This window comes from Varanus komodoensis, unplaced genomic scaffold (assembly GCF_004798865.1).
Source record: "Varanus komodoensis strain SLA01 unplaced genomic scaffold, ASM479886v1 scaffold18_1, whole genome shotgun sequence".
NCBI classification, from domain to species: domain Eukaryota; kingdom Metazoa; phylum Chordata; class Lepidosauria; order Squamata; family Varanidae; genus Varanus; species Varanus komodoensis.
The window spans coordinates 2,251,495-2,271,124 of record NW_025335548.1 but is presented as its reverse complement, the minus strand read 5'-3'; the positions used below and the strand labels follow the sequence as shown (position 1 = coordinate 2,271,124).

The 19,630-nt window shown below is 41.9% G+C and overlaps 1 protein-coding gene across 50 annotated transcripts in view; it reads left to right on the top strand.

Moving 5' to 3' along the window:
- The window catches only part of TTN (titin), a 283,766-nt gene extending 266,484 nt beyond the window's left edge, over positions 1–17,282 (top strand). For all 50 annotated transcript variants that reach the window (XM_044426908.1, XM_044426892.1, XM_044426914.1 and 47 more), the window contains 17 exons: positions 626–931; positions 1,043–1,324; positions 1,543–2,136; positions 2,233–2,520; positions 2,654–2,953; positions 3,202–3,504; positions 3,732–4,034; positions 4,139–4,723; positions 4,997–5,302; positions 5,407–5,706; positions 6,088–6,663; positions 6,755–7,060; positions 7,149–7,742; positions 8,460–14,488; positions 14,575–14,728; positions 15,569–15,862; positions 15,991–17,282. In XM_044426908.1, the coding sequence (XP_044282843.1) occupies positions 626–931; positions 1,043–1,324; positions 1,543–2,136; positions 2,233–2,520; positions 2,654–2,953; positions 3,202–3,504; positions 3,732–4,034; positions 4,139–4,723; positions 4,997–5,302; positions 5,407–5,706; positions 6,088–6,663; positions 6,755–7,060; positions 7,149–7,742; positions 8,460–14,488; positions 14,575–14,728; positions 15,569–15,862; positions 15,991–16,283 (11,813 nt within the window). In that variant the 3' untranslated portion in view covers positions 16,284–17,282. The remainder of the gene's footprint in view (positions 1–625; positions 932–1,042; positions 1,325–1,542; positions 2,137–2,232; positions 2,521–2,653; positions 2,954–3,201; positions 3,505–3,731; positions 4,035–4,138; positions 4,724–4,996; positions 5,303–5,406; positions 5,707–6,087; positions 6,664–6,754; positions 7,061–7,148; positions 7,743–8,459; positions 14,489–14,574; positions 14,729–15,568; positions 15,863–15,990) is intronic.
- The last annotated feature ends 2,348 nt before the right edge of the window (positions 17,283–19,630 follow it).

Below are 19,630 nucleotides of genomic sequence, written 5' to 3'. Positions count from 1 at the left end.
CATTGACTGGGATTGACTTGTAATTCAAACATATTTTCTGTCTGTTGGGAAAATTGGAATTAATTAATTAATCCCCTTTGCTTTGCACACAGGATCTGATTGCTATATCTGGCATGAAGAGTTTCTTATGTTTATAAATAGGAACATGTATAAGAATCTCTTTTAGTGGGATCAAATAGACTAGTGACCCTGTTTGGCAGAGGTCTTTCTCTTTGCCTGTCACTCGTTGGTAGCTTTTGTCACTTGCTCTACAAATTTTGTTCCTGTTCTCTATTTGCAGTAAGTTATAAGGTGAAGAGACAGGAGAGGGGAAAAGGAGACAAAACTGGAAAATGCCTGTTCTGGGGCAGAAGGTTGCCCTTCATGATCTGATGATCCTGCCACCCCTCTAAGATTTCTCCCTAGATGCCAAAAAACCTGTGTCTGAATAGTGCGTGCTTCCAGTACTGTAAAATGTTCTGAAGCATCGCAGGATTTCAAATTACACTTTAGCTAAAATTCTATCCCAACTCAAGCTCAGGAAAGAGTCAGAAGATGTAACTGGAGTTATAGCAGACATGTCAAAATTATTATTCAGGTGTGACGTTGTAATCCATAATAACATGCTTGTTTTTTTTTTCCAAAGACACTCCTGCACCACCTTCACCTCCGAGAGTTGTAGACACCACTAGGACCAGCATAAGCTTGGCTTGGACAAGGCCCATGTATGATGGTGGGGTTGACATATTAGGCTATGTGCTCGAAATGAAAGAAGAAGGTACAGATCAGTGGTACAGGGCACATAGTACTGCCACCCTACGGAACACTGAATTCACTGTGACTGGTCTTAAAACAAGCCAGAAGTACTGCTTTAGAGTGGCTGCCACCAATAAAAATGGTATGAGCGAATACAGCGAGTCATCGGCTGAAATAGAACCAGTGGAACGGCTAGGTAAAGTGGGAATCCAATATCTATGCATAGTTCACAAATGTTGGTTTTCTAATTTGTTTAGAAAGAATCAAGTGCAAATTCATCTTTTCTTTCTCCCTCCCCCCACTGCAGAAGTACCAGATCTTGAGCTGGCTGATGATCTAAGGAAGACTGTCACGGTTAGAGCAGGTGGCTCTTTGCGCCTTATGGTGTCGGTGTCTGGCAGACCAGCACCAGCTATTACATGGAGCAAACAAGGTGTTGACCTGGCAAGTCGGGCTATTATTGATACTACAGACAGCTATACACTTCTGATTGTGGATAAAGTTAACCGGTACGATGCTGGCAAATATGTCATTGAAGCGGAAAATCCATCAGGAAAGAAATCTGCAACAATTCTCGTGAAAGTTTACGGTAGGTACTAACATGAATATTTATTGTCACAGCAATAGTTTTGCCTATTTCATAACAAATTAAAAGATGATTGCATAAAAAAGGAGGAAGAGAAACCAGTGGCAACTGGTTTCTTTAGTACTGAGTAATCTGTGAGTTTGGCATAACAAGGAAAAGGAAATGAACAAGAACGATACAGAAAAAATATGGAAATGTCTATTTTGTCTTTTTCCCCTCAGATACCCCTGGTCCACCCGGATCAGTGAAAGTCAAAGAGGTTTCAAAGGAGTCTGTGACAATAACTTGGGAAATTCCTACTATCGATGGTGGAGCTCCGGTCAACAACTATATCATTGAGAAACGCGAGGCTGCTATGAGAGCTTACAAGACAGTGACAACTAAATGTAACAAAACCATTTATAGAATCTCTGGACTCATGGAAGGAGCACTGTACTATTTCCGAGTACTGCCAGAAAATATCTATGGAATTGGTGAAGCCTGTGAGACATCAGATGCAGTCCTGGTGTCAGAGGTACCAAGTGTGCCTCAGAAATTGGAGGTGGTTGATGTTACTAAATCTACGGTAACACTTGCATGGGACAAACCAATGCATGACGGCGGCAGCAGATTGACCGGCTATGTAATTGAGGCCAGTAAAGCTGGAACAGAAAGATGGATGAAAGTTGTAACCCTGAAGCCTACTGTCTTTGAGCACACAATAATTTCATTAAATGAAGGCGAACAATACTTGTTTAGAGTCAGAGCACAAAATCAGAAGGGTGTGTCTGAACCAAGAGAGATTGTCACTGCAGTAACCGTACAAGAAATGAAAGGTAAGAGTCATGGCTATAATGAAAACAGCAACATCATTCAGAGCATTGATATATAGTTTAACAAGGATGACCATGTTGGGTTTCTTCTTCTTTTAGTTCTACCTGCAATTGATCTTGCTGGAATTCCTCAAAAGACTGTTCATGTACCTGCCGGTAGACCTGTAGAACTAGCTATTCCAATTTCTGGACGACCACCTCCAACTGTTTCTTGGTTCTTTGCTGGCTCCAAACTAAGAGAATCAGAACGTGTCAAGTTTGAAACAGTTGCTAAGACAGCTAAATTAACTATACGCGAAACCACAATTCATGACACTGGGGAATACACCCTGGAACTGAAGAACACAACTGGCACTGCTCTTGAGAGAATAAAAGTTGTCATTCTTGGTAAGGGTTTGTTGTAAAAATCTGTCTGGTTTTGGTGGGGTTTTTTGTTTTGTTTTTTGCCTATTTTTCCCATTTCCTACGGCACTGTTTATTTTACTATTTCTTCACTTGTTTGTGTATTTTTCTTTCACAGACAAACCTGGACCACCTATAGGACCTATCAAAGTTGTTGACATTGATTCAACATATGTAACAATTTCCTGGGAACCACCTGAGATGGATGGAGGCGCAACCTTAAGTGGCTACGTGGTGGAACAACGTGATGCTCACCGTCCAGGATGGTTGCCAGTGTCTGAATCTGTAACTCGGACAACATACAAATTTTCTAAACTTACCGAGGGCGCCGAGTACGTGTTCCGTGTGGCTGCCACAAACCGCTTTGGGATTGGATCTTACTTGCAGTCTGAAATTATAGAATGCAAGAGCAGAATCAGTAAGTATTTTCCCTAGTCCTCTGCATAAAAACTTCAGATCAGTTTACATGGACCCACAAAGAAATATGTGGACTTGATGCTTGACTATATGCATTCTGGCTTGCTTTTCTTCAATACATTATTGGACCCCAGCTAGTTGCAATATATTTGTAAAGCAAAGTGCAGTACTATGTGTCTGCCTATTAGGAACAGAACATGCTTGCAAATGGAATTAAGTTTCTTTTTTTTTTTCACTCTTAAAATCTAGGCATTCCTGGTCCTCCAGGTACTCCAGAAGTGTTTGACATCTCCCGTGATGGAATGACACTTACTTGGTATCCACCAGAAGAGGATGGTGGTTCACAGATCTCTGGTTATATTGTGGAGCGCAAAGAAGTTAGATCAGAGAGATGGGTTCGTGTAAATAAAGTTCTTGTGACTATGACACGCTACCGATCTACTGGGTTAATAGAAGGACTGGAGTATGAACACCGTATCACAGCGGTCAATGCTAGAGGCACTGGCAAGCCAAGTCGAGTTTCCAAGCCTGCAATAGCTATGGATCCAATTGGTAAATAATTTCCTTTATCTCTATATTCACATTTCCTATAGACATACAGAGAGGAGGTACTAGAGAGGCTTGGAGTCCTTCAGAAGAACTTCCAGTTTGAACAGATTACCAGTAAAATATTTGAGAGATTATGGATATTTTGGACAAATATCCTTTCCTTTTAAACAGGAAAACTATGTGTCTAGCTACCTGGATGTGTCTAACTCTCCTCTGATCATATCTTCCAGCTCCTCCAGGCAAGCCTCAGAATCCAAGAGTTACAGATACTACAAGAACTTCTATTTCTCTGGCTTGGAGTCCACCAGAAGATGAAGGCGGGTCAAAAGTCACTGGCTACTTGATCGAAATGCAAAAGGTCGATCAGTTTGAATGGACCAAATGCAACACCACTCCCACCAAGATCCGCGAATACACACTAACACATCTTCCTCAAGGTGCAGAGTACAGATTCCGTGTTATGGCTTGTAATGCCGGTGGGCCTGGTGAACCTGCAGAGGTACCAGGAACAGCCAAAGTAACTGAAATGCTCGGTAAGATACTTGATCTCCTTCTCTTTAATGAAACCCTTAACTAATAAGAATGTAATAATACTTTTTAGCCTTTTTAATACATAACTTGTTTTTCCCCTTCCCAGAATATCCTGATTACGAACTTGATGAAAAATACCTGGAAGGTGTCTTTGTAAGACAAGGTGGGGTAATCAAGCTTACGGTGCCAATAAAAGGTAAGCCTATTCCAATATGCAAATGGACTAAAGACGGACATGATGTCTCCAAGAGAGCCATGATTGCCACTTCTGAATCAGACACTGAACTTGTGATAAAAGATGCTGAAAGAGAAGATTCTGGAACCTACGATTTGACACTTGAAAACAAATGTGGCAAGAAGGTTGTCTACATCAAAGTCAGAGTGATTGGCATTCCAAATGCACCAGAAGGACCCCTTGAATATGATGACATACAAGCACGCTCTGTTAGAGTAAGCTGGAAACCTCCAACTGATGATGGTGGAGCAGATCTGACAGGATACATTGTTGAGAGGCGTGAAGTGCCCAAGACGGCCTGGTACACTGTCGATTCCAGAGTAAAGGGTACATCATTGGTAGTGAAAGGACTCAAAGAAAATGTGGAATATCACTTCCGTGTTTATGCTGAAAACCAGTTTGGTGTGAGCAAGTCCCTGAAATCCGAAGAACCAGTTGTACCAAAGACACCTTTGAGTAAGTATACATGTGTTTATTTTCTTAAAGAAAATAGCTTATTATATTTTTACGTTGCCTTGCCTCCAGGGAATCCAAAACAATATAAAGGGTTGCCCCCTTTCTTTTCCTCATCACAAACATATGAGGTAGGTCAGCCTGGGAGATCATGACTGACCTAAGGTCATTTAGTGAGCTTTGTGGTTGTATCAATCTTTGAACCCTGGTTTCCATTATCTAAATGCAAGACTACACCACACTGACTTGTGGCTGCTGTTATCTTCTTTCCATCAGATCCTCCAGAGCCTCCAAGTTATCCACCAGAAATACTGGATGTCACAAAGAGTTCCATCAGCTTAACCTGGAACAGACCAAGAGATGATGGCGGTTCTCGTGTCACTGGTTACTATATTGAACGCAGAGAAACATCTACTGAGAAATGGGTCAGGCACAACAAGACTCAGATCACAACTACAATGTATACGGTCACAGGACTGGTTCCAGATGCTGAATATCAGTTCCGTATTGTGGCCCAAAATGATATTGGTGAGGGTGAACCAAGCCCTGTTTCTGAGCCAGTTGTGTGCAAGGATCCATTTGGTATGTGAATGTCATTTCTGTATTAGAGGGCGTCAAGATGAACTTTTTGAAGAGGACAAGTTGTAATATCTTATGATCTTTTTCTTTTTTTTTTACTTTTACAGACAAACCAAGCCAACCTGGGGAAATTGAGATCTTATCTGTATTTAAGGATAGCATTACTTTAGAATGGGAACGCCCAGAATGTGATGGCGGTAAAGATATCATTGGATACTGGGTTGAATATCGCCAATCAGGGGAGACTACATGGAAAAAATGCCACAAGGAACGTATCAAAGACAGGCAATTTACAATGGGAGGCTTATTGGAAGCCACCGAATATGAATTCAGAGTTTTTGCAGAAAATGAGACTGGAATCAGCAGACCACGTAGAACAGCGATGACAGTAAAGACTAAATTGACATGTAAGTTTAACTAGTCAGTCATTTCCATTATGTTTGATGTTGCCATTCAAAAGGTATTAATATGTCACACCAAACTGTGATGCAGTATAGATATTTACCATTGACTGACTTGAAGCAACTTGCCGATAGAAGCAATTTGATCTTGAAGTAATTTGTCAGTTCCAAGATAGAATTATGATGATTTACTTGAACATATTTACTGTGTTGAATGGACCACATTGGGATAACTAAGTTCTTTCCTCATCCTATCCTTTTGAAACTAAAGGCAATGTTATTAAATGGAAAGAACAAACATGATTCTATCTATTATTTGAAAGGCAGAGTGCATTGAAATAAAGGCACAATACAGAGAGTTTTCAGGGGTTTTTTTCCTCCTTCCAGCTGGAGAAGCACCAGGAGTAAGACAAGAAATGAAGGATGTCACTACAAATCTTGGTGAACCAGCTCAGTTATCATGCCAGATTCTCGGGAGACCACTTCCCGATATCAAATGGTATCGTTTTGGCAAAGAACTGGTACAGAGCAGAAAATACAAGATGTCATCAGATGGACGCACCCACACGCTGACGGTACTCACGGAGGAGCAGGACGACGAGGGACTTTACACTTGCAGGGCTACCAATGATGTTGGAGAGATCGAAACTAGCGGCAAACTGTTATTGCAAGCAACTCCGCAGTTCCATCCTGGCTTCCCATTGAAAGAGAAATACCGTGCTGGTGTGGGCTCCACCCTTCGCCTCCATGTGGTCTACATTGGTCGTCCAGTGCCTGCAATCACTTGGTTCCACGGAAAGAAACTCTTGAAAAACACAGAGACTATTACCATTGAGAACACAGAGCATTATACCCATCTTGTAATTAAAAATGTGCAACATAAGACTCATGCCGGAAAGTACAGAGTGCAACTTAGTAACATATACGGAACAGTTGACACCGTACTCAATGTAGAAATACAAGGTAAGTGTTGACTTCTTGTTATTTCTGCAGTCATATAATTGAGTGTGTTTTCTGTCTTGCAACTGAAAGCATTGCCTTTTATTTTTTGTAGATAAGCCTGATAAACCAACAGGACCAATTGTTGTGGAAGCTTTGCTGAAGAACTCTGCTGTCATCAGCTGGAAGCCTCCTGAAGACGACGGAGGGGCCTTCATTACAAACTACGTTGTAGAGAAAAGAGAAGCAAAAGAAGGTGCTGAGTGGCAGCTGGTATCTTCAAGCATTTCTAGCACAACCTGCAGAATTGTTAACCTCACAGAAAATGCAGGCTACTATTTCCGTGTGTTTGCTCAGAATACATTTGGCATGAGTGAAGCATTAGAAGTTTCCTCTGTTGTTGTTATAAAGACTCCATTTGGTAAGTGTGCTCCATAACCCATGTGTTGATTTACCAAAATTCAGTAAAGAATACTGATGTTATGTCCTGAATTCTTTCTTCTTTACAGAAAAACCAGGCCAGCCAACACAGCCAATTGTATCTGCTGTGACAAAGGAGTCCTGTGTTGTGTCTTGGAGGCCACCTGCTAGCGATGGTGGCTCAAAGATCAGAAATTACTACCTCGAGAAACGTGAAAAGAAGCAAAACAAATGGATTGCTGTCACAACAGAAGAAATTCATGAAACTGTCTATTCTGTGATGGGTCTTATTGAAGGCCTTGAATATGAGTTCCGTGTAAAATGTGAAAATCTAGGCGGTGAAAGCGAATGGAGTGAAGTTTCACAGCCAATCATTCCCAAATCTGATGTGCCGATTCAGGCACCGCATTTCAAGGAAGAAATCAGAAACCTGAATGTGAAATATAGAGGTCATGCCACATTTGTTTGCAAAGTCACTGGTCATCCTAAGCCTGTTGTGAAATGGTTCAGGCAGGGCAAAGAGATTATGCCAGAGGGTGAGAAGGTGAAGATACAAGAATTTAAGGGTGGCTATCACCAGTTGGTAATCACAGATGTAACAGAGGACGATGCCACTGTATATCAGGTGCGAGCAACCAACCAGGGAGGATCTGTGTCTGGAACGGCCTCCCTAGATGTGGAAGGTAAGCAATGTGCTTTGCTACTGCAGATCGGGGCTTTTCGGATTAACTGGAGAGTAAGACAGACAGTCTGTAGCAAAAAAAACAACCCCCACCCCTCCCCAACATTTCTGAATCCTATGTTTAGAATATATTTCCAATAGCCACAAAATATCAGATGGCAAGAAGCTGTGGGACCTTGTACAACTGCACAGAAACTCATCAGGGTTTGGTCCCGACTCATCGTACTACAAAAACGCTAGATTACAAAGACACAGTACTTGGAAGATAAATACAAAACCTGATCTATTGCAGGTATTTTTAGTCCTCCTTCTAGGTTCAGAGCCTCAGAAGGTGGCACCCAACATATGAAACCCAGCAATGCAGAAGTACAAACACATGTGCCTGTGCCTTTCTAGCAGTGGAGTGCTGAAAGAATTTTGACAAGTTTTTCTCAAACTGTAACTATAGGCTTTTGCACACAGGTTTCTTACTGTTACAGAAGGAAACACTATTTCTGGATTAGTACTCTCCAGAAGTAATATGACCAGCAGTTTTGCTCAGCTGGCACTGTAACCACAGAAAGCTTTAATTCTGAGTATTAACTAATACACTACAAAGGCCTGAGCCTTTTTGAATTAGTTTTCCTGTACTTAAAACTGTTTCTAGTGTTTTTAAAAGCAGTAGATTACAGTGCTTTAATTTTTCTTTTTTATTGTTCTGTTCCCCTCCCTGCTATAGTTCCTGCTAGGATTCACTTGCCTAAAAACCTTGAAGGCATGGGAGCTGTCCATGCTCTCCGTGGGGAAGTTGTCAGCATCAAAATCCCATTTAGTGGCAAACCTGATCCAGTGATCACCTGGCAAAAAGGACAAGATCTCATCGATACTAATGGACACTACCAAGTCATTGTTACACGGTCATTCACATCTCTTGTTTTCCCTAACGGTGTAGACCGAAAAGATGCTGGTTTCTACATAGTTTGTGCCAAAAACAGGTTCGGCATTGATCAGAAAACTGTGGAATTAGATGTTGCCGATGTACCTGATCCACCAAGAGGTCTGAAAGCAAGTGAAGTTTCAAGGGACTCAGTCAACTTAACTTGGAATGCTCCAGCGAATGATGGTGGAAGCAGAGTCACACACTATACTATTGAGAAACGTGCCACCACCGCTGAGAGATGGATCCGTGTGGGTCAAGCTCGCGACACCCGATACACTGTAGTAAACCTCTTTGGGAAGACAAGCTATGTATTCCGTGTAATAGCAGAGAATAAATTTGGGCAGAGCCAACCTTCTGAACCTACAGATTCTGTTATAACTAAGGAAGATAAGACCAGAGTATTAAACTATGATGAAGAAGTTGATGAGACCAGAGAAGTCACCACGGCAAAAGCAGCTCACTTCTCTACAAAGGAACTCTATGACAGATACATGATTGCTGAAGAACTTGGGCGGGGACAGTTTGGAGTTGCCCATCGGTGTGTAGAGATAACTTCTAAGAAGACGTATCTGGCCAAGTTTGTCAAAGTAAAAGGTGCTGATCAAGTGCTAGTAAAGAAAGAAATTTCCATCCTAAACATTGCCAGGCACAGAAACATTCTGTATCTCCATGAATCCTTTGAAAGCCTAGAAGAATTGGTCATGATATCTGAGTTCATATCTGGTGTTGACATCTTTGAAAGGCTGAATACTCCTGCGTTTGAACTAAATGAAAGAGAGATTATAAGCTACGTACGCCAAGTATGCGAAGCACTTGAATTCCTACATAGTCGTAGTATTGGTCACTTTGATATCAGGCCAGAGAATATTATTTACTTTACCAGAAGAAGCTCTGTAGTCAAAATTATTGAATTTGGACAGGCAAGACAGCTCAAACCTGGTGATAACTTCAGGCTCCAGTTCACTGCTCCTGAATACTATGGACCTGAAGTCCACCAGCATGACTTTGTCAACACAGCCACTGATATGTGGTCTCTTGGGACTCTAGTGTACATACTTCTAAGTGGCCTGAATCCTTTCATAGCGGAGACAAACCAACAGACAATTGAAAACATCATGAGTGCCGAATATAACTTTGATGATGAAGCCTTCAAAGATATCAGTAATGAGGCCCTGGACTTTGTTGACCGCCTGCTGGTCAAAGAAAGGAAAGCTCGTATGACTGCTGCAGAAGCTCTTGAACACACTTGGCTGAAACAGAGGACAGAGAAAACCAGCACTAAAGTAATCAAAACCCTGAGACACAGGCGTTACTACCAAACCTTAGTGAAGAAGGAATGGAATACAGTTGTATCTGTAGCCCGGGTTTCATGGGGTGGTGCAGTCAGATCTCAGAAAGGTGTCACAGTTGCTAAAGTTAAAGTGGCATCAATTGAAATCGGGCCCATTACTGGGCAGATAATGCATTCTGTTGGAGAAGAAGGTGGTCACGCCAAGTTCCTCTGCAAGATTGAAAACTATGATTCAGCCACAGAGGCGACTTGGTACTTTGGAGTAAGGCAACTGGAGAACAGTGAAAAATATGAAATCAGCTACCATGAAGGGGTGGCCACAATGTATGTCAAAGATATTTCAAAATCAGATGATGGTACCTACAGATGCAAAGTTAGTAATGACTACGGTGAAGACAGTTCCTACGCAGAGCTATTTGTGAAAGGTGTGAGAGAAGTGTCTGACTATTACAGATGCAGAACGGTCAAGAAAGTAAAGCGCAGAGTAGATACCTTGAGACTTCTGGAGAAACCGCCAGAATTCACTCTGCCTCTCTATAACCAAACTGCCTATGTTGGTGAAAATATCAGGTTTGGAGTAACTGTAACTGTCCATCCAGAACCTCGTGTAACATGGTTCAAATCAGGGCAGAAGATCAAGCCAGGGGATGATGACAGGAAGTATACCTTTGAATCTGATAAGGGTCTTTATCAGCTTTTCATCCATAACGTCAACGAGGATGATGCTGCTGAATATACTGTGCTAGCACGCAACAAGTATGGTGAAGACAGCTGCAAAGCTAAGTTAACTGTGGTCCAGCATGCTCCTTCAGAAGATACCACATTGAGACCCATGTTCAAGAGACTGTTGGCAAATGCAGAATGCCAAGAAGGCCAAAGCATCTGCTTTGAGATAAGAGTATCTGGCATACCAAAGCCAACACTAAAATGGGAAAAAGATGGTCAGCTTCTATCAGCTAACCCTAATATTGAAATTGTACACGAAGGGTTAGACTACTATGCTTTGCACATCAGAGATACTTTACCTGAAGACAGTGGTTATTATAGAGTTACTGCTACAAACAGTGCTGGATCTACAAGCTGCCAGGCTTACTTGAAAGTAGAGCGCTTGAAATATGTCAAGCGTGAATACGCAACTGTAGAAGAGCGGCAAAAAGTTGTGCAGAGGAGAATCGACAAGACAGCAAGAATGGCAGAAATCCTTTCAAGGACCGAGTCTGTCCCATTGACGGGCGTAGCCCAGGAAGCTCTGAGAGAGGCTGCCCTCCTGTATAAACCTGCTGTAAGCACAAAGACTGTCAAAGGTGAATATGAACTCAGAAAGGAGGAAATAAAGGAGGAACGGAAACTCCGAATGCCATATGAGATCCCTGAACCACGCAGACATGCAGCCGCTGCTCTTGAAGAAGATCAGAACATCAAGTTGTTTGTGCCTATGTCAGACATGAAGTGGTACAAGAAACTGAGAGACCAGTATGAGATGCCAGGCAAACTTGACAGAATTGTTCAGAAGCGACCAAAGCGCATCCGCCTTTCCAGATGGGAACAATTCTATGTGATGCCACTGCCACGCATTTCTGATCAATACAAACCGAAGTGGCGCATACCTAAATTGTCTCAAGATGATCTTGAAATAGTGAGGCCAGCACGCCGGCGTACACCATCTCCTGATTATGAGTTTTATTACAGACCAAGAAGGCGATCGCTTAGTGACCTTTCAGATGAAGAAATACTTCTGCCTGTTGATGATTATCTAGCCATGAAGAGAACTGAAGAAGAAAGATTGCGACTGGAAGAAGAACTGGAGTTAGGCTTTTCTGCTTCACCTCCTAGCAGAAGCCCTCCACGCTTTGAACTGTCTTCCCTTCGTTATTCTGCAGCAGATGCACAAGCCTCTGCAGAAGCATCCAGGCAAAGAGAGCTGAGATATGCAACCTATCATATACCATCTAAAGAAGATACCACTGTAAGTTATGCGCAGCTTCGACAACGCCATGACAGGGCAATTTACAGGCCACCAAAACAGAGAGAGAGAATTATGGCTGAGAAAGAGGATGAGGAGCTGCTACGGCCAGCTACCACAAGCCGATGGCTCTCTGAATACAAGAGTGAGCTTGAGTATATGTCAGAAGAAGAAAAGAGACGATTGAGAAGGAGGAGGGAAAGAGAAATAACTGAGATCACATCAAAAGAGGAAGAAGAGGAAATAGAAATGGTGAGACATGTTCACAGGGAATTTTCACCTCCTTCAAAATTGCTAGGAAGACGACGTTCTCTTTCTCCAACTTACATTGAATTAATGCGCCCTGTGTCTGAATTAATTCGCCCCCGCTCACGACCTGTGGAAGAAACTGAGAGAAGATCTCCTACACCAGAGAGAACCCGGCCACGTTCACCAAGCCCTGTGTCCAGTGAAAGATCACTCTCTCGATTCGAAAGGACAGCAAGATTTGATATCTTTTCCAGATATGAGTCCATGAAAGCAGCTTTGAAGACTCAAAAAACAATGGAAAGGAAATATGAAGTTCTGACTCAAGAACCTTTCACCTTGGATCATGCCCCACGCATCACTTTGAGAATGCGCTCACATCGTGTACCATGTGGCACCAACACCAGATTCATTTTGAATGTCCAGTCAAAACCAACTGCTGAAGTGAAATGGTATCACAATGGTGTTGAGATAGAAGAAAGTTATAAGATACATTTCACCAATACTAGTGGTGTATTGACCTTGGAGATCCTAGATTGCCATATCGATGACAGTGGTACATACCGTGTTGTGTGCACAAACTATAAAGGAGAATGTTCCGATTATGCAACATTAGATGTTACAGGTGGGGAGTACACTACTTATACCTCCCAACGTAGAGATGAAGAAGTGCCCAGATCCATTATTCCTGACTTGAGAAGGACTGAGGCATATGCAGTCTCTTCATTTAAGAAAGTCTCTGAAACAGAAGCGAGTTCCTCAGTAAGAGAAGTCAAGTCAGAACTGACAGCAACAAGAGAATCACTAACATCCTATGAACATCATGCCTCTGCTGAAAAGAAAGTCAGTGCATCAGAGGAGAGATCACTAGAAGAGCGAGCTGTGCACCGGAAGTTTAAAACCACTCTGCCTGCAACAATACTGACAAAGCCACGATCTATCACTGTTTCTGAAGGAGAAACTGCAAGATTTTCTTGTGACATTGATGGTGAGCCAACACCAACAGTAACATGGATACGGGCAAGTCAAGCTATTGTTTCTTCTGGGCGCTACCAAGTTACACGCACACAATATAAATCTACCTTTGAGATTTCATCTGTCCAGAGCTCAGATGAAGGAAGCTACACTGTTGTGGTAGAAAATTCTGAAGGAAGGCAGGAAGCCCATTTTACTTTGACTGTACAAAAGAAAAGGGTTCCAGAAAAAGCCATTACATCACCTCCAAGGGTCAAATCTCCTGAGCCTCATGTGAAGTCCCCAGACAGAGTAAAATCTCCAAAGCGAGTCAAGTCACCTGAACCAACTCCTGCCCACCCAAAAGCCAAGTCAACAGCTCCAGGGAAAGCCACACCTGCAGAGAAAGCCACCCCAGCAGAGAAAGCCACCCCAGCAGAGAAAGCCACCCCAGCAGAGAAAACCACCCCAGCAGAGAAAACACTCCCAGTAGAGCGCGTAGACTTGCCAGTTGTTCTTCCCCCTAAGATTAAACAGCATCTGAAGGTGGATGTGTCAGGGGATAAGGTAAAATTACTCTGTTCAGTTGAAAGCAATGTTTTAAGTGTCCGAGAAGTCACCTGGTACAAAGATGGCAAGAAGCTAAAAGAAGACGACCATTTCAAATTTCATTATGCAGCTGATGGCACATATGAACTGAAAATCCAGCATCTCAAGGAATCTGACCAAGGTGAATATACATGTGAGATCACTGGAGAAGGTGGCTCCTCTAAAACCAATTTCCACTTCATTGGCCAAGCTTTTAAAAACGTCAGTTCTCAGGTTTCAAGTTTTGCCAAAACTCAAGCACAAGCTGAAAAACACGAAGTTTCTGTTCAGAAGAAAGCTACAGTGACCTCCCAGGAAAAGGCTGTGGTCCAGGAAGAATTTATTAAAAAGTCTGTGGTGTCTGAAGATGTTAAGTCTTATGCAGAAGTTAAATCTACCACCACTAAAATGACTGTGACTGAAGGTCAAAAGGCCACACTTAAAGCTAATATGGCTGATGCTTCGGATGTAAAATGGTTGCTGAATGGTATAGAGCTAACTAACTCTGAAGATTACAGATACGGTGTGTCAGGAAGTGATCATACTTTGACCATCAAAAAAGCTACGCACAAAGATGGAGGAATACTTACCTGTGAAGGAAAGACTGAACAGGGCATCATCAAATGTCACTTTGAAATGAATTTTGCAAAAGATGATTCAAATGCTCCAGCCTTTATCACACAACCCAGATCTCAAAACATCAATGAGGGGCAAGATGTGTCGCTTACTTGTGAAGTCTCTGGAGATCCTTCCCCTGAAATCCACTGGTTTAAAGATAACCAACCGGTGAGTAATTATTTGTGTTCTCCTTAAGTATTTCGTTCCCAATCCTTGGTTAAAGCTTGAACATAATGAAGCTTCCTCTTTACCAGGTTGATCTGTCATCCAACATCCGAGTAAGTCGCTCCAGGAATGTTTATTCTCTTGCAATCCACAATGCTGCAGTGAGTGACAGTGGGAAATACACTGTCAAGGCGAAAAATTTCCATGGACAATGCTCTGCGACAGCGTCGCTGACTGTGCTCCGTAAGTGCTTTCGTTACCTCTTGTCTTCATGTGAGTAGGGCTGATAGGAAATGATGGAAGCAATTTTGATTTTTAACATTATTTAATTTGAGTTGATTTTTAACATGGTGCTATTTTCACAATTGAATCTGAAGCGCAATCAAAATTATGATTACCATATCCTGAATTAAAAATAAATTATTTCAGAAATGTTCTTTGCCAGATCAGTGTTACCAAAAGGCTTTGAATATTCCATCTTAATACCTTGCTATTAACCCCTTGGTTCTGGTGATCACTGATTAATATACCATTAAAATAATTAATTCCCAAAGATGTAGCCTTCTGGGATTTTAAAAAAAATGTTGCATCTATCCTCTGAGACAAAACTTACTTGTTTCCATTTTAAGAATGTCAGGATTTCTGGAATCATTGGGTTGCTATCTGTTTCGCTACTGGTGTATTCTATGTATGTGCTTGTGTTTGAGGAAAGCTGTATTTAATGATGCATTGAAGCAAACCACCTGTTCAGCTGTGGATGGAAAGCTGAGAAACAAATGTCATTCCAAAGGGCTGTACCTTAATTCCACCTTCTGCAAAAAAACATTTAAACCATTAGCTCAATAATGTTAATTATCTCTCATTTTTCCTCCTAATTAACAATATAAAAAGAAAAATTAAAGGAGCAAATGTATTTGCATTTTATTCATTATTGAGCAAAAAATTATAACCAAATTTAGTTTTCCTTGAACAACCAGCCAGTCTCCTCTTCCTCTTCCCTAATGCCAATTTCTAGAGCACATGACTTCACCAAGCAATGTGATGTCATTGGTTTTTCCAACTCTGTTCTGCTATACTCCACAGCTCTAATTGAAGAACCTCCCAAAGAGGTAGTGTTGAGGACAAGTGGTGATGCAAGCATGCAGGAAAGTTTCTCTTCACAGTCATTTCAAATGTCTGCTTCTAAACAAGAAGCTTCGTTCAGCGCTAGCAGCAGTAGCAGCATGACTGAAATGAAATTTGCAAGCATGTCTGCCAAAAGCATGTCTTCCATGAAAGAATCCTTTGTAGAGATGAGCTCCAGCAGTATAATGGGGAAATCTAGTCTGACCCAACTGGAGAGTTCAACTAGTAGAATGCGTAAATCTGGTATGAGAGGTGAGCAATACAATTATACGTAGAGCTAGAGTACCCCCTCCCCACAATATCCAGAACGACACCTTTTGCTGTGAAAGTGCTGTTTCCGCGAAGAACTAACTTGACATTTCTTTTCCTGTTTTGCCAAGGAATCCCACCCAAAATTGAAGCTCTTCCCAATGATATCTCCATTGAGGAAGGAAAAGTTCTCACCATTTCCTGTGCTTTCTCTGGTGACCCTTCTCCCGAAATAACATGGTCCTGCAGAGGCAAAGACATTTCTAGTCAAGGTGGCAGATTCCACATTGAAACAAGTGACGATCTAACCACCCTCATTATCATGGATGTGCAAAAAAATGATGGCGGCCTCTATACCCTGAATTTAGAAAATGATTTTGGCACTGACTCTGCCACTGTGAATATTAACATTCGATCCATTTAGAAGACATGACCTATTTTATTTGCACTTGACTTTTTGGCAAGTGATTTATATGGACTTAAATAACAGATCTGTAAATATATATTAGAAATATTTTTATACCTACCTAAGCCAGGCAATGTCCAAAGAAATACACAATGACTTATAGTCATTATTGTTTGACTTTGAAACAATTTTTCATTTGACATGTACATACTGTATATAGCCGAAGATAACGGTTATGGGGATTTGTACCATTTATTTTATGACGTTTTAAAATGTAACTTTTGGAACTGTTGGTAGGAGAAAGTTTCTTAGGGAACGAATACCCTGCTCAACATTTAACTAATATTTGTGCCTCAACAGAGTGTTGATGTCTAAGAATGCCTCAACAGGTAGAGAGGCTCCCTGTTGAAGACTTATTTACCTACACCTAAGAGATTATGCTGTGCACGGTTTCTTTATTCGTGCACGAAAAGATTTTGAATCAGAAACATAAGGCATTGGTGAGGTTTGCAAATACCCTCCTTGTAAGCCACACTTTAATATCTTATGTTCCCTCTGATCAGCGTCAAACCTATATTTTGTTCATGACTGATTCACAATACTTTGAGCAAAGTGCAAGCGGCCAGCATTTTGTTCACCACCTGTTAATGTGCTGTTTCTGCCACACTGACTGCACTGAACAGCTTTACCATAAAGCAACATCACCTGGCCATCCCTTTGATTCACAAAGCTGTTTGGGTACTCAGGTGCAGAAGCAGTACCAACTCTTGGAGGTTCCTAGGATGCAGTGATTGTGTGGTAGCAGTAGGACTTTGCTAGATACTCTCAACTCCAGGCAACTAAGGTTTGAACCACAGTTTAAAGAAAAGTTAAAACTGTTGCTATAACATCACATTTTGCCCTGAACAGAAATTTGAATTAATTTATGTAGTAGTAATAAGTACAGTTAGCTGTTTTGTTGAACCTCCTTGAGATAGTATTGTTCCTTTGAAATAAAGCATGTTACCTGCATCTCAACATGGCTTCATTCTGGTTATTTTCTTTCTGACAGCTGCATTCCCACTCTGAATTTCTGTGTGTCTACACAATGGAACTTTCCCTTTTCTTTTACATTTACACCAACACAAAGGGTGCCTAGCCTTCCTTCTTCTCACCGGGCCACCCTACACAAAGGTCACCAAGGAGGAACAGAAAAGAAGGGATGGCTCTATTAGCATAGTGTGAGGAGCATATGGGAGAATCAGTGGCATGTCTGGGGCAAACATCTTAGAGGAAGGGTGGGAGAAAGGGGCTTGCAATTTACAAACACTGGTTTGTTTTAAAAGCACAGATACTGACTGTGACTTATGGCAGAAAATACTCTGAATATTATGCTGTAACTTGACATGACTCCATCCAGAGCATGTCTCCTGAGCTCAGCTTTAGGATCTGGTGGGTTAAAGGCAAGTCCTGTCTCTTGCCTGTGCCTTTGAGAAATGAGAACTATTGCCATAGAACTGAAACAGATCGAGTCAGAGGGACAAATCAGAAGTCCCACCTGTGAGTGGCTGTTTGGATAGGATGAACAAACTACAAAGAAGTGTTAAGGCACCGGCTTAGAAAGACTGCAGGGGAACAGCAGAAACAAGACCCAAAAAATGGATAAGAAATCACATTAAAAGGCAGAGAAAGTGAATGGATGCTGTGGTGAGTAGGGTCAGCACACTGAAGACAGGATCAGTGCAGTGTTTTATCAAGCCTAAAGTTAGTATGTAAGGTTCTTTACAATGTGTAGCTTGTAGTGCTAAATGCTTAAGTATTTGCACTCTTAATTTTAAAGTGAAGCAGAGGCAAGAAAGGTAAAAAGAATGGATGTCCAGAGGAAATATCTGGAACCAGAGGGTCCCTTTTGTCCACTTCATCACAGAACTGCCATATGTCCTGTGAAACCTTAGCATTGGCCAAAGCCACTGAAACTTTTTGTGCGACACAAAACAGCCATGATAAAATGGCCCAAGTTACAAGAAAAATCACCAAAGATGATCTCTTTTTCCAGTTTTGTTTGCATATTAAGCCCCAACATCATGCATGTATCAACGAAAACATCAACATTAATGAAGAGTGGCTAAACTGAAGAAAATACCTGAGAAGTCTTCATGGATTCATCATCTGATAGGATATAGACACCAAATGTCTACAATATCTGAATCTGAGTAGCATGCATGAGTATTATTACATATAACGCCATCAATACACGTGTAAGCATACAAGACGTGCAGAGAAATGCCTGAATCAGGCTTAGAATATAGCTGGTTTGGGAGAACAAAACAGGCACAAAAGAGTGCTGGAGCTTGAGTTTTATCAATAAAGAAAGTGGGACAGAGTTCAGAAGAGTATGATCAAATACACATAAGCATTTTCTCTATGGCCAAGCAGTCAAAATAGATACATACAACTAGCAATTTTTTGGCAGTCACCCCTTAACAAGTACAACAAAACAGGGTTCTAAGCACACCCTCCAGTAACAGACTCCAGTCCATCCCACTGCCTTTCCCTTTGTTATTCTCGACTGATGTATAACACTCCATGTCAAATGACCGGGGCTGTTTGGAGCAAGGTGTCTAGGTGCTAAAGCACTTGGCTTTCTCCTAAGCATATGGATATCTCCCTCCCATTCTTCCCCACTAGACCATGTTGTGCTTGAACAGGCTTGTCCAGCTTAACTCCTGGGGAAAGAAGCTAGGAAGGGTTAATCCCTCAAGTATGTTCAGCTGCTGTCTCCGTGCAGCTGTCACTCAGTGGGCAGTAACAGGAACTGCAACGGACCACGCAAATTCCATGGCCGCCAAGTTGTCTCGAGGGTTGCAAAGCTGAGGAGTTCTGCTTGGCACTTAGGCCAGATTGTAGGTTCTGTTAGGATGACAGCCACTCTGCTCCTTAAGTCTCACTGGGCTGGCAGAGGTGGTGTTGTGCTTGGGTGTTAATGAGCCAGGTGTTTTGTTCTGGAATATTTCAGTACTTGTACTAGGAGTTATTGGGGGGGGGGGGTCCAGATTGGCTGTGACAAATATGGGAGTCTCCCAGTCCAAATTGTCAGTCCCATGCCGGATGTTATTCTCAGCCAGCAAGAGGTTGGTGATATGGCTGCAGGGCTATTTGCACTTTTCCCTTGCCATGACCAGATCACTAGATGGGCCCATAAACTGAAAACCACTTGAGAAACTGTCCCGGATAGTTTTTGAAATGACAGTTATAAGCACCAACAGTGATCCCAGCTGCTGGTTACACAATGTACCCATTTCTGAGAGAGTAGGACAGGTGGGATACCTTGATGAGTGCTTGAGGAAAGGTGCCTGGGGCTGCACTCCATGTGGTTTAATATTGCT